This window comes from Arvicola amphibius, chromosome 12 (genome assembly GCF_903992535.2).
Source record: "Arvicola amphibius chromosome 12, mArvAmp1.2, whole genome shotgun sequence".
Taxonomy (NCBI): Eukaryota; Metazoa; Chordata; class Mammalia; order Rodentia; family Cricetidae; genus Arvicola; species Arvicola amphibius.
This window is the reverse complement of record NC_052058.2, coordinates 94163032-94175623: the sequence shown is the minus strand read 5'-3', so window position 1 is coordinate 94175623 and position 12592 is coordinate 94163032. Positions and strand designations below refer to the sequence as shown.

At 42.2% G+C, this 12592-nt stretch overlaps 2 protein-coding genes across 3 annotated transcripts in view; one reads left to right on the top strand and one right to left on the bottom strand.

Annotated features, from left to right (window-relative positions):
• Positions 1 to 2830, top strand: part of Gpr39 (G protein-coupled receptor 39) — a 201949-nt gene extending 199119 nt beyond the window's left edge. Inside the window, exon 2 of the mRNA XM_038349622.1 lies at positions 1344 to 2830. Coding sequence (XP_038205550.1) covers positions 1344 to 1837 — 494 coding nt within the window. The 3' untranslated portion in view covers positions 1838 to 2830. The remainder of the gene's footprint in view (positions 1 to 1343) is intronic.
• The window catches only part of Lypd1 (LY6/PLAUR domain containing 1), a 48340-nt gene continuing 38005 nt past the window's right edge, over positions 2258 to 12592 (bottom strand). For both annotated transcript variants that reach the window (XM_038349623.1, XM_042056069.1), the window contains one exon: positions 2258 to 2517. In XM_038349623.1, coding sequence (XP_038205551.1) covers positions 2282 to 2517 — 236 coding nt within the window. In that variant the 3' untranslated portion in view covers positions 2258 to 2281. The remainder of the gene's footprint in view (positions 2518 to 12592) is intronic.

The window sequence follows — 12592 nt, the reverse complement described above, 5'->3', positions numbered from 1 at the left end:
GCAAAATTAAAACAAAATTTGCATAGTACTCCAGGTGCTGAGGTGACCAGAAGGTGTCAGGGTCCCCCTGCAAATAGAGTGACGGGGCCATCGTTATCTGTCTGACGGGGGTATCGGAAACAGAACTTAGGTGTTAACTGTTGAACCATCTCTCCAGTTCCACCAAATTCTGCTTTAAGATATCCGCCCCTCTCCTGGGAACTTTTGTTCTGGGTGCTTAGCTTCTTAAGAAAAGAGAAAGCCCTAAAGATTCCCAGGCTTATTTTTCTTGATATTTTTTCCCGGTGTAGTCTTACCAGGTGGCTCTTATCATGTAGGCTGAAATGAAAGCGTGGGGCATCCAAACGAGTGTCTAAAAGGGGGTGGGCTGGGTGGTGCCTCCCTCTTCTGTAGGTCCTTATCATTCCTGGCCATCCACACTGCAGCTCGGTGCCACAAAGGCCGAGTGTCGGTACACAAAATGAGCTTCAGAGATTTGGGTGTTTGGGGATAATTTGTTTTCCCATGTCAAGGTAGAAGGAGCATTGATTCTGAAAAAAATGTTTTAAAATTAACAGAGATAAAAGCATCATGGTTAGAGATATGTATACCTTTTGGGACATATATACATGTGTGTTATTTATTCTATACATATACATACATATGTATATTTGTTTCTTGTTTTGAGATTTCAGTTTGTCAGCACTGTAGAGGTGGCTGTGATTGTGTAACTAGAATATAAGGGTGGGGCATCCAGATGAGTGTCCAGATAGCCAATGTCTCATGCACAAGGAAGGGACCTGAGTGGCACTTCTGTGTAATAATCTGTCCCTGATTTTGCTTCTCCTGAACTTGGATCCTAAATCATTGCCATAAAATATATTTGTTGAACCAAGAAGAAACAACTTCCATTTGACTTAAAAATGTCACTGGGTCTTCTTAGTCCTGTCATTGTTTACAAAACAAATACCATTTCATCTAATATGGCTATAGCTTATGGTCCTATCTAGAAACAAAAAGACAAAACCAGATTTATGGCCAACGTGAGATATTTTCTGGATACACGCGCAACAATGAAAACATTTTGAAAATTAACGGGCACCCACAGGTATAAATACACTGTTGAAAGCATTTAACGCTCTTTAACATAGCCAAGTCCCCTGAGCTTGAAGCAGCATTAAATTCTCCTTTGCCGGTAGCAAAAAGAAGCCGTCAAGCACAGCAGTGAAAAATTGGTACCGTTTCCTGGCCAGTAAGCAACAGAACCAAGGGCTGAATATTTTATGGGTTTTTATTTATTTATTTTTGTTCTCATGCTGTTTTTCTCCCCCATTTCTTTTTCTCTCCTGTTCTTGCCTGCCCAGGACTGATCGTGGTGACACTGGCTGTGTGTTGGATGCCAAATCAGGTTCGGAGGATCATGGCTGCGGCAAAACCCAAACATGACTGGACCAAGTCATACTTCAAGGCATACATGATCCTTCTCCCCTTCTCCGACACGTTCTTCTACCTCAGCTCTGTCGTCAACCCTCTCCTCTACAACGTGTCCTCTCAGCAGTTCCGGAAGGTGTTTTGGCAGGTCCTCTGCTGCCGGCTGACTCTGCAGCACGCCAACCATGAGAAACGCCTGCGTGCCCACTTCAGCTCCACCAAGGACAGCACCCGCTCTGCCCGCAGCCCCCTCATCTTCCTAGCCTCCCGGCGGAACTCTTCCTCCAGGAGAACCAACAAGGTTTTCCTAAGCACTTTTCAGACTGATGCCAGGCCTGAAGAGGCTAAGCCCCAGCTCTTGAGTCCTGAGTCATCACAGACAACTGATTCCACCATGGAAAATGGTTTTCAAGAGCAGGGGGTGTGAGCGTCAAGTTCAGAAGCCTTGAGCAGAAACTGACTCTTCCCTCTCACAAAAGCAAAGCTACCTTTATGCAGCAGTCCCCGAATAAACTGTGACTCCATTAGGGACGGAATGGAAGCTCCAAGGCTTTGGGAAGGGCAGATGCATATCTCAATGACTTCTAAGGGCTGATTCTTCCAGGATCGCCTTGGCGGTGGTTACACGGACTGGGACGGGAAGAGCTGGGCTTTATGCTCCGTGTGTTTTCTTCAACTACTCACGGAAATTCAGACTGAATTGGTTCAGAGCTTACAAAGTATTTGTGCATGGCAATCTTGCATTACTTGAAAAGGAACAAAAAGACCCTTTTGTCTACCCAGAATAGAAGGACACCCAGCAGAGACTCAGGGAGGAGAGAGAGTGCGGGCCAGACAGATGATGCAGCAGGGGTTGGCATCTCCTTTAGCTTCAGCAGTGAGCCAAGCAGAGGGCTAAGTTGAAGAGCAGGGTGGTGGTGAGAAGCCCTGGCCTCATGGCTGAGGCAGAACTGCCTCTTTTCTTGGGCCTCGGCCCATTGCAAAGAGGGGTGTTGCAGCAGCTGATACACACGGAGTTCAGTTTCCCAGGGGAACAGAAGGACTGGTACCCAGCCGAGGCGATGAGACAGGCTGCTGATGATGCACACGACTTCCGGTACATGATCCCTGCAACACAGGCCCGGAAAGGTGGGGTTAGCATGTGAGGCCTGCAGTCCAGCCATCGCTGTGAGCCCAAATCTGAGTGCATAGCTTTCCCTAACTCCGCCCACAGAAAGAGTTCTTGTCCCCTGAGTTAGGAGATGGCTTGGGCTACAGGAATTCCCATATTGCTGCAACCTGGGAGTTTTTTTGGGTAACTGCACGGAGGTCACACAGAATCTGTGGGGGAATGTGACAGACACTGCTTCACTTCTAACAAATTGTTCTGACAGCTATTTTTAGTTGCTATATCCACGAATAAAGAGCTATTAAAATCAAAGTCTCCTCTCTTCTGAGTGTGTGTGTGTGTGTGTGTGTGTGCTTGCACGTGCATGCATGCATACAATGTATGTGTATTTGTGCATGCAGTATCCTCAGACTCCAGAAAAGAGCATTGGATATCCCTGGAGCTGGAGTTGCAGGTGGTTGTGAGCCTTATGGAGGTGTTGGGAGCTAAACCCAAGACTTCTGTAAGAGCAGTGCCTCTATTAACCATGTCCTGCCCCTGCACACATCTTTTCTGTGGGATCTGAGGATCAAACTCAGAGGTCCTCATCCTTGCATGGCAAGTGCTTTACTGGCTGAGCCATCTTCCCAAGGACAAGGTGTATTTGTTAAATCAGGTAATCAGGTTTTGCTTTATACTAGACAAGAGGGTACCTCTTTCCTTTGTTGTTGTCCAAACCATCTGTCTCATACTAGGACCACATGCTGCATGTCCAGCTGTTATCTCTGTTATTACCTATTTAGTGGCCATAGAGAGATGGCTCCCAACCAAGAGTTCATTAAATCCCAGAATCCTCTGAATACAGAACAAATCCCAAAGAGAATAATCCTGGTCTCTATTTTAGGGACCCCGATTTTATGGGTACACTAAGTTTAAAGAGCAGGTAGAGGCACTAACAGTGTACCCAGGATAGCCTCGTTCTCCAGGAAGCAGCTTGCCCACAGGATAAGCTGACATCAAAGAGCTGGTTGTTGGTGACAGATATGTTGGGAACAGAAAGTCTCCTGCGGGGCTGGGAGATGGCTCAGTGGGCAAAGTGCTGGCCATGCACTCACAAGGACCTGAGTTAAGGTTCCCCAGAACACATGCCAAAAGCCAGGTGTGGTGACACAGCTCTATGATACCAGTGCTGGGAGACAGAAACAGGAGGATCCCTGAAACTTACCGCCCAACTGGTGTAACCTAATCCGGGTTCAGAGAAAGCTCCTTACTCAAGGGCTAATATGGAGAAGTAGTTGAGGAAGACATTTGATACTGACCTCTCTCTTCCCCACACATGTGCATACAACACACATATGTGCGCACATGTACATGTGTACTCACCACATATACAAAGCAGCTTTCTGAAAATATCATAGAACTCATCTTGTTCGTTTGTTTGTTCATTTTCATTTTTTTATTTTTTTTTTTTTATTTTTCGAGACGGGTTCTCTGTACTTTTGGAGCCTGTCCTGGAACTAGCTTTTGTTTACCAGCCTGGTTTGAAACACACCGAGATCTGCCTGCCTCTGCCTCCTGAGTGCTGGGATTAAAGGCGTGCACTGCCACCACCCGGCTGCCTATGGAACTCATTTTAAGGAGTACAGATGTCTTATCCAATTAGAGAAGAGCTGTCAAAGTAGGGTATCCATGATGATCATGTGATTTTTTTTTTAAAAAGCTGAGGCTTCACTACAGTTAAACAATCATCATAATAATGATAACAAGGCTAGGGATATATCACTGTTGATAGAAGCCCTAGCAGCCATGAAGTCCTGCCCTGGGTTCCATCCTAGCACTGAATACATTGGTTGTAGTGGTGCATACTTGTAACCCTAGCACTTGGGAGGTAGAGGCATGGGGACCAGGAGTTCAAGTCATTCTCAGCTACATTGTGATTTAGATACCACCGGGGGCTACAGAAGACCTGGGGACCTTGGGGGAGAGTTGAAGGTGGGGGAGAGGCAGGGAGGGGAACAGAGAAAAATGTAGAGCTAATAAAAATCATTTTAAAAAGGCCCTGTCTCAAAGCAGTAACAATTTTATCAGCTAAATCATGGGCTTCCAGGATGCCAGACACTGTACAAATGGCTATGTGCCAGCTCATTTACTTCTGTTCCTAAAGTTTAGATATAGTGTGCCCTGGAAAGTCCTGTGTAGAAAAAGCTTTGTCCCCAGCACAGTGCTGCTGGGAGGTGGGGTTCAGGAGTGACGTCTCAGGTCACAGTATGGATGTTCTAAAAGGGGACAGTGACATTCTAGTTCCCCCCACCTCTCTCTCTCTCTCTCTCTCTCTCTCTCTCTCTCTCTCTCTCTCTCTCTCTCTCTCTCTCTCTTTCTCTCTTTCTCTCTCTTCTGGCTATGGAGTGAGGGGCCCTACTTCTTCACATGCATCTACCATAATATGCTGCATCACCCTAGGTCTCTGACCATGGATTGAGCTCTCAGCCCCTATGCCTGCACCCCCCTCCCGTGTGTCTGTCTTTCTGTGTGTGTGTGTGTGTGTGTGCATGTGTGTGGTGTATAATGTTAATATGGAGGTCAGAGATCAACCACAGATGTTGTTTCTCTGGAAACACCCATCTTTAACTTTGAGAGAAGGTCTCTACCTGGTCTGGAACTCTCCAGTTATGCTGGACTGGCTGGTCAATGAGTCCAAAGGAGTCTAAGCATGAACCACTACACATGGATATGTGTAAACTATGTATCCTGGGAATCAAATTCAGGCCTTCGTGCTTGCATAAAATGTGCATTTTGCTGATTGAGAGATCTCCACAGTCCCCTCAAAACTAAACCAATACAAGCCTTTCTTCTTCCTACATAGATTATTTCAAGCATTTTGCTACAGTGATAAAAACCCGATTAGCCTGATTGAAAGTACTAGGGGGGACCATGACTTTCGTACTGTACTGATCCAGAGCCTGAGAACTAAGACTTAGTAACTTGCCTAGGTCCCATCATCAGACTCTCTCCTGGCATCCGCAATAGAACATATTATGGTGACAATGTAGGATGTCCTTCTGTGTATGTGTTGTTTTTATTGTTTAATGAATAAAGCTGGTTTGGCCTATAACAGGGCAGAATATAGCCAGGCTGGAAGAGATAGAGGGAGAGAGCAGATGGAGTTAAGGAGAAAGATACCATATAGCTGCCAAAAGAGAAAGACGCCATGTAGCTGCTGAAGGAGGCAGACACCACGTAACTGACAAAGAAGCAAGAGGTAACAAACCACAGGTTTTGTGGGAAAATATAAAATAATAAAAATGGATTAGTTTAAGACATAAGAACTAGCTAGAAACACAGCTGAGCTATTGGCCAAACAATGTTATAATTAATATAGTTTCTGTGTGATTATTTGAGTCTGCGTAGCCGGGAATGAAAGAGCAGCCTCCTTCTACAAATTGGTGCACCAATGTGGGGCAACTACATCCACATAAAAACTGAGAGAGTTTGGGAAGGAATTCTAGACACAAAAGAACAGAGTTAAGCATGGCTTCTTGATAGCTGCATTTTTTTTTTCAGATAGGCTCTGTTTGCTGACGGCGAGCAGAGACATGGCTCCTTTAACAGAAGGTTTTCTGACTCAGCATTAGCAGCAAAAAACTGCATAGCTTCTTTGAGAGATGGCTCCCTGGTTCATACTGGCAGCATTCTGGCTCTTTTGGGAGGTCCCACACTTAAATGGTGTCTGTGCGCAGTGTGTTACAAATCACTAATGTCAACATAGACGCACTGTGTCCCTGGAGCTGGGATGGCAAACATGGCTCATGGAGTGAACATGCCTCCACCATGTTGGACTGGGCAGAGCAAATAGGCAAGGTCACTGAGTTGGTCTAAGCTATACTTGTTTAGTATTTAAAAAAAAAAAAAAACAAAACAAGACAAAATGATCCTGGTCAAAACATGACTACAGACACGCAATAAAGGTAGATTCAGATTACAAAAAAGATCTTTAAATGGGTCACAATGTTGGATAAATGTAGGGAGGCTTGGGAGAGAGTAGAAAAAGAGTGTAGCCAATTATAAAAAGAAATCGATTTAAAAAATAAAACAAAGTCTTTAAAGAAACAGTAAAAGTAATATAAAAGAATACAGTCATAAATTAAGGGTGTAAAGAAAAATAAGTCATGTAAATATTACATATACACAGATAGTCTAGATTATGTATATTATTGTGTTTTCTTTGAATTTTTTGAGTGCAGAGAGACATTTGATTCCAGGGCCTGCTAAGTCAAACTAACATAAAGGTATGTTGACTTCAAAATTTGGGTATAAGGATATGTTGCTTTGGAAGAGGTTCTGCTTTTGTTTCCACAGAAAATGAGAACCTGTGAATTCCTTCCATACTAATGTGGTTTAATGGAGCAAGACCCTCCTGAAAGGTCTCTGTAAACCCTAAAAATACTTTGCCTAACAAACAGCAGGATGCAGTTTGGAGAAAACTATGCCCAAATTCCCAAAATGATTATAAGTACTTGCTTTCATTTAAATTGGGGACATGATATAGAAACAAATAGTTTACCTTGGTATGGATCTTAGTTTATTGATACAAATTTAAGGTTGATTTTGTTACATCGTGTATATATATTTCTGTTCTTGCTTAAGGTATTGTGTTTGTGATGTTCTTTTAAAAATGTAAAGTATAATTTAAAAATACAGGTTAATAGATAGTCATTTATAGTAATCAAATTTGTAGTAATGTTATTTAGGTTTCCTAGATATTCAGAGATATATTTCAGTTAGTTAGATAATCTTCAACCTTCCACAGACCTATAGAAGATGGCATTTAAAATGTTTTAAAAACTTAGACTTTTTCCAACAGTGAAATATATCTGCTTCTGGCAGCACCAATTACTTCAAGAGGATGATGGGCATCAAAGAGGCTCCTTATGGAGTTTGCTAGCCATTTGTGTAAGAAACTGCTTTTGCCTGGTCTGCTTGATGGTATGCTGTATCAACTGGACATGCAGGGTTGACAGAAAAATGACTGCTGAACTTGGTGAAAGAAGGTAAGATGATCTTTTGGGGTTCCTGCTTCATGAAAGAGTCTGACAGACATTCTGCAGGACACAGAAGAAAGTGACTGATGCTTAAAATATATTGCTTCATGGAAAAGTCTGCCAGATACTATGGCTGAAGACAGATGCCCCAATGTTACAGAAGAACTTTGGGTAACTGTCCAGTCAGAGAAATGTCTCTGTCAACTCTAGAATTTTGGAAGTTGCTTATAATATACTTCCTGTTTACTTAGGTAATATATCCTTCTGGGGTCTTTGGTGGAGTTGAAGACAGATAGTTATAGTTTGTCTTAGTTATGATAAAAGATAAATTAGATATAAACTTTAGACTCACAAAGATAGGATAGATGATAAAGTATTTTCCTTAATTTGCCAAATGTAAATGGACTAAAATTGTAACTATAGTTCTTGCTTGGTAACTGTTTATATATGTAATTTTATTATGTTAAAGTTAAAACCTTTCTATTTAATTAGACAGAAAGGGGAAGATCCTTATGTATATGTGTTGCTTTTATTGGTTAATTGATGGAGGATTCTCATTGGCTAATAAACAAACTGCCTTGGCTTTTTGATAGGGCAAAATTTAGATAGGTGGAGTAGACAGAACAGGAAAAAGGAAGTGAGGTAGATGGCTCAGACAATTGCCCCGCCTCGCCTCTCTGAGCAGACCGCCATGCCTCTCCTTAGGGAGAGAGATGCAATGAAGCCAGCCACCAGGTCAGACGTGCTGAATCTTTCCCGGTAAGACACCATTCGTGGTGTTACAAAGTTTATTAGATATGGGTTAGTCAAGATGTGAGTAAGAGGCTGAAAATAATGGGCCAGGCAGTGTTTAAAAGAATACAATTTGTGTGTTGTTATTTCGGGTATAAAGCTAGCCGTGCAGGAGCCAGGTGGCCCGGAGCCAGGTGGCAGGAACGCGGCCTGCAGCTCCTTACTACAGAATGGCACCCAATGTGGATAACTGAATCCACAGAAAGCCTGAGAAATCTTGGGAAAGACTAGAGTAAAGCATGTTTTCTTGATAACAGCAATTTCTCGGGTCTGAGCAAGCGCTCTCATCTAAGAGAGGCTTCCTGACTCAGCTTCAGCTGCAAAACCCTGCAGCTCATTAAGAGGTCCTGCCACAAAACACTTAAATGGTGTTGATGAAAAGCTTTTCAGTTTTCAGCTGTAGCAGGAAAAAAGTTGTGCTGTTTTAAAATGCCGGCTTTCTGGGTCATCCTACCAGGGCAAACTCTGACTCTTTCAAGCAGGCGGTACTGACTATGGAGCTTTTGATTGTTGTTTAACACTGTTGCAGCTTGCTTCCTGGCAGGGACCTTGAAACACTGTGGAATTGTGGCAATGAACATGGCTCTGGCGGGTATCTCAGCCACAAGGCTGGAATAGCAGAAAGCTAAGGAATGAGCTGGATCTAGCTGTCAAAGTCACGGCTTTAGTCCTACCGATATTGTTTCGTAAATTAAAGACTCATGTGGTCCAAAAAGAGAGATATACAGTAAAAGAAAGATTCAAAGTCAAAGAAAATGTCTAAATGGTTTACTATGTGTTGGGAATATACGCAGGCTAAAGGTTAAAGTTCTTAAAAGTAAAAAAGATAGAAAGAGTAGTTGGGTGTGGTAGTACACACCATTAATCCCAACACTTGTGAGGTAGAGGTAGAATGACTTCTGTGACTTCAAGGTGTGGCAGCACACACCTTTAATCCCAATGCCTGGGAGGCAGAGACAGACAGATCTCTGTGAGTTCAAGGTGTTGTAGCACACACCTTTAATCCCAGCATTTGGAAAGCAGAGACAGTGGATCTCTGTGAGTTCAAGGACAGCCTGGCTTACAGAGTTATTCTAGGTCAAAGATATACAGAGAACCTGTCTCAAAAAATAAAAGTAAAAATAAAAGAAATAGAGGTTAAAGTAAAGTCGCATAAAGATGGAAAATACACAGAAAATCTTGATACTGTATGCTATTATGCTCTCTTTGAATTGTTTGAATGCTGAGGAAGAAGCAACTAAAAGATATTTGTTTATAAATGCTGCTGAACTAATCCAAGAAAGATATCTTGAAAATACCTTGACTTCAGAATTTGGATCTAAGGATATGATACTTTGGAAAAGAGATTCTTTTGTTTTTACAGAAAATGAGACCCTATGGATTGCATCTATCCCAATATGGTATGATAGACCACGGCCTCCTGAAAGGTTGCTGTGAACAACTTCAGAAAATTACTTCACCCAATTGATGACTGAGATGAACCTGGCATACAGGTTACACCATGAAAGATCTGATTAACAGCGTCCCCATTCAGCAGGAAGCAGTTTGGAGAGAAAATAACTGCGCCCATATTCCCAACTATTGCTTATGAATGTTCTGTTACATTTAAAGGGGGATATGATATAGATATGAATAATTTGCATTGGTATAGATTTTGCTTTATTGATAGAGATTTAAGGTCAATTTTGTTATGTATATGTATTTCTGATACTGATTAAGGTATTGTGATTGTGTAGTTCATTTAAAATGTAATGTATAATTAGGAAATATAGGTTGTTGATGGATAGTCATCAATAATAGTTAAGCTTGTAGTCATGTTAGATTTTCTATATATAGAGAGATATATTTCAGTTAGATAGACATTCTTCATATCTTTCAAAGACTGCAAAATATGGCATTTAATGTTTTAATAACTTAGGAATTTTCATGATAATGAGACACATCTGCTCCTGGCAGCACCAATCTACTTTAAGAAGATGATGGGCATCGAAGAGGAACCTTATGGAGTTTGATAGCCATTTGGGCAAGAAACTGCTCTTGCCTGGACTATTACATAAACTGGACACAGAAAACCCTCAGAGAGAGGACTGCTGAACTTGCCTAAATGTGAGATGATTCTTTGGGGTTCCTGATTCATGAAAGAGTCTGCGAGACATTCTACAGGACACAGCAGATACTGACTGAACTGCCTTTGAAATTTCCTGCTTTATGGAAATGTCTGCTGGAAACTATGGACCTATAGGCTGAAGATGGATGCCCCAATGGTACAAAGGAACTTTGGGTGACTGTCCAGGCAGCAAGATGTCTCTGTGATTTCTAGAGTTTTGTAAGTTGCTTACTTCTCATTTACTTAGGTAATATTATATCCTTCTGGAGTCTTTGATGGAGTTGAAGAATAGATAGTTGTACTTTTCCTTAGTTATGATAAAAGATAAAGTAGATATAGATATTGTAACTGTAATTCTTACTTGATAACTATTTTGTTATATGTAATTTTACTATGTTAATGTTAAAGCCTTTTTTGTTTTAACAGAAAAAGGGGAAATGATGGAGGATTCTCATTGGCTAATAAACAAACTGCCTTGGCTTTTTGATAGGGCAAAATTTAGATAGGTGGAGTAGACAGAACAGGAAAAAGGAAGTGAGGTAGATGGCTCAGACAATTGCCCCGCCTCGCCTCTCTGAGCAGACCGCCATGCCTCTCCTTAGGGAGAGAGATGCAATGAAGCCAGCCACCAGGTCAGACGTGCTGAATCTTTCCCGGTAAGACACCATTCGTGGTGTTACAAAGTTTATTAGATATGGGTTAGTCAAGATGTGAGTAAGAGGCTGAAAATAATGGGCCAGGCAGTGTTTAAAAGAATACAATTTGTGTGTTGTTATTTCGGGTATAAAGCTAGCCGTGCAGGAGCCAGGTGGCCCGGAGCCAGGTGGCAGGAACGCGGCCTGCAGCTCCTTACTACAGTTAATGAATAAAGCTGGTTTGGCCTATAGCAGGGCAGAATATAGCCAGGCTAGAAGAGATGTAGGGAGAGAGTAAACGGAGTCAAGAGAAAGATGACATGCAGCTGCCCAAGAAGCAAGAGTAACAAACACGAGCCTCATGGTAAAATACAAAATAAAAAATAAATGGGTTGATTTAAGATATGAGAGCTAGCTAGAAATATGCCTCAGCTATTGGACAAACAGTGTTGTAATTAATATAGTTTCTATGTCATTATTTGGGTCTGGGTGGCCAGGAACAAAAGTCTCTGACTACATGGTAGCAAGTGCAGTTTGAATAAGAAATGCCCCACATGAGCTCATGTGTTTGAACACTTAGTCTCTAGATAGTGACCCTATTTGGGAAAGTTATAGAGCCTTCAGAAGGTGGAGGCTGGAGGAAGTAGATTGTTGTGGATCAGCCTTGGGGTTTGATAATCTCTGATCCTACTTCTTGTCTGCACACTGCTTCCTGACTGCAGGTGCAGTGTGACCCATTGAAGTATGCTCTTGCTATCTCCATGTCTGCTCCCCCATGCTAGACTATATCCTTCTGAGACTTAACCTGCACAGTCTAGTGTCCTTCTACAGCTATGCATGTGGCCCAACACATTTCTGGATGACAGTGTCATATCAATGTCACGTACACTCGTACATGTGAATGAAAATAACCCCTTTGGTTGCTTTTTGTTAGGCGTCTATCTGAACACAACAATGAACATAATTGATTCAGTGGCCAACTAAACATGGAGATGGAGGGTGTGATGACTTCAGACAATGAACTTTTTGTGTGTGTATGTGACCATTTTTATATTTTGATTTGGGATGGATAAGATCAATTAATGACACGGGACTCAGAAGCAACAGTCTCAAATCTGCAATGCCGCTTTTGGCAATTGAGTGATAGAATGTACCTCATAAGTAGCCAGGGACCTTTACCCAGCAATTGCCTGCAGATGTCTGGGCAAGTGTCATTTAGCTTTGCAACCCTCCTCCAGGAGAATTGCCAGTTTGGGCGTGTGGTGTAGAAGTAGTAAAGATTCAAGCTGCCTGAACTCTCAAAGGGAGGTAAAGAGGTACTTTCAGTTTTCTTTAAGGCATGCAATTTCATGTTATTTTTTTTCCTGTAACTGCATGCTTGTGAGGGTTGATTTTCTAGCACTGGTCAGCCATCCTGGATGGCAGCTTCTCTGGAAAGGCAAGGAGAGTGTGCGAATGCTCATGTGTAGGAGACATTGTTTCAGTTCCCAGGGGTTCTCTAAAAAGCTTTCACTTCCTCTGC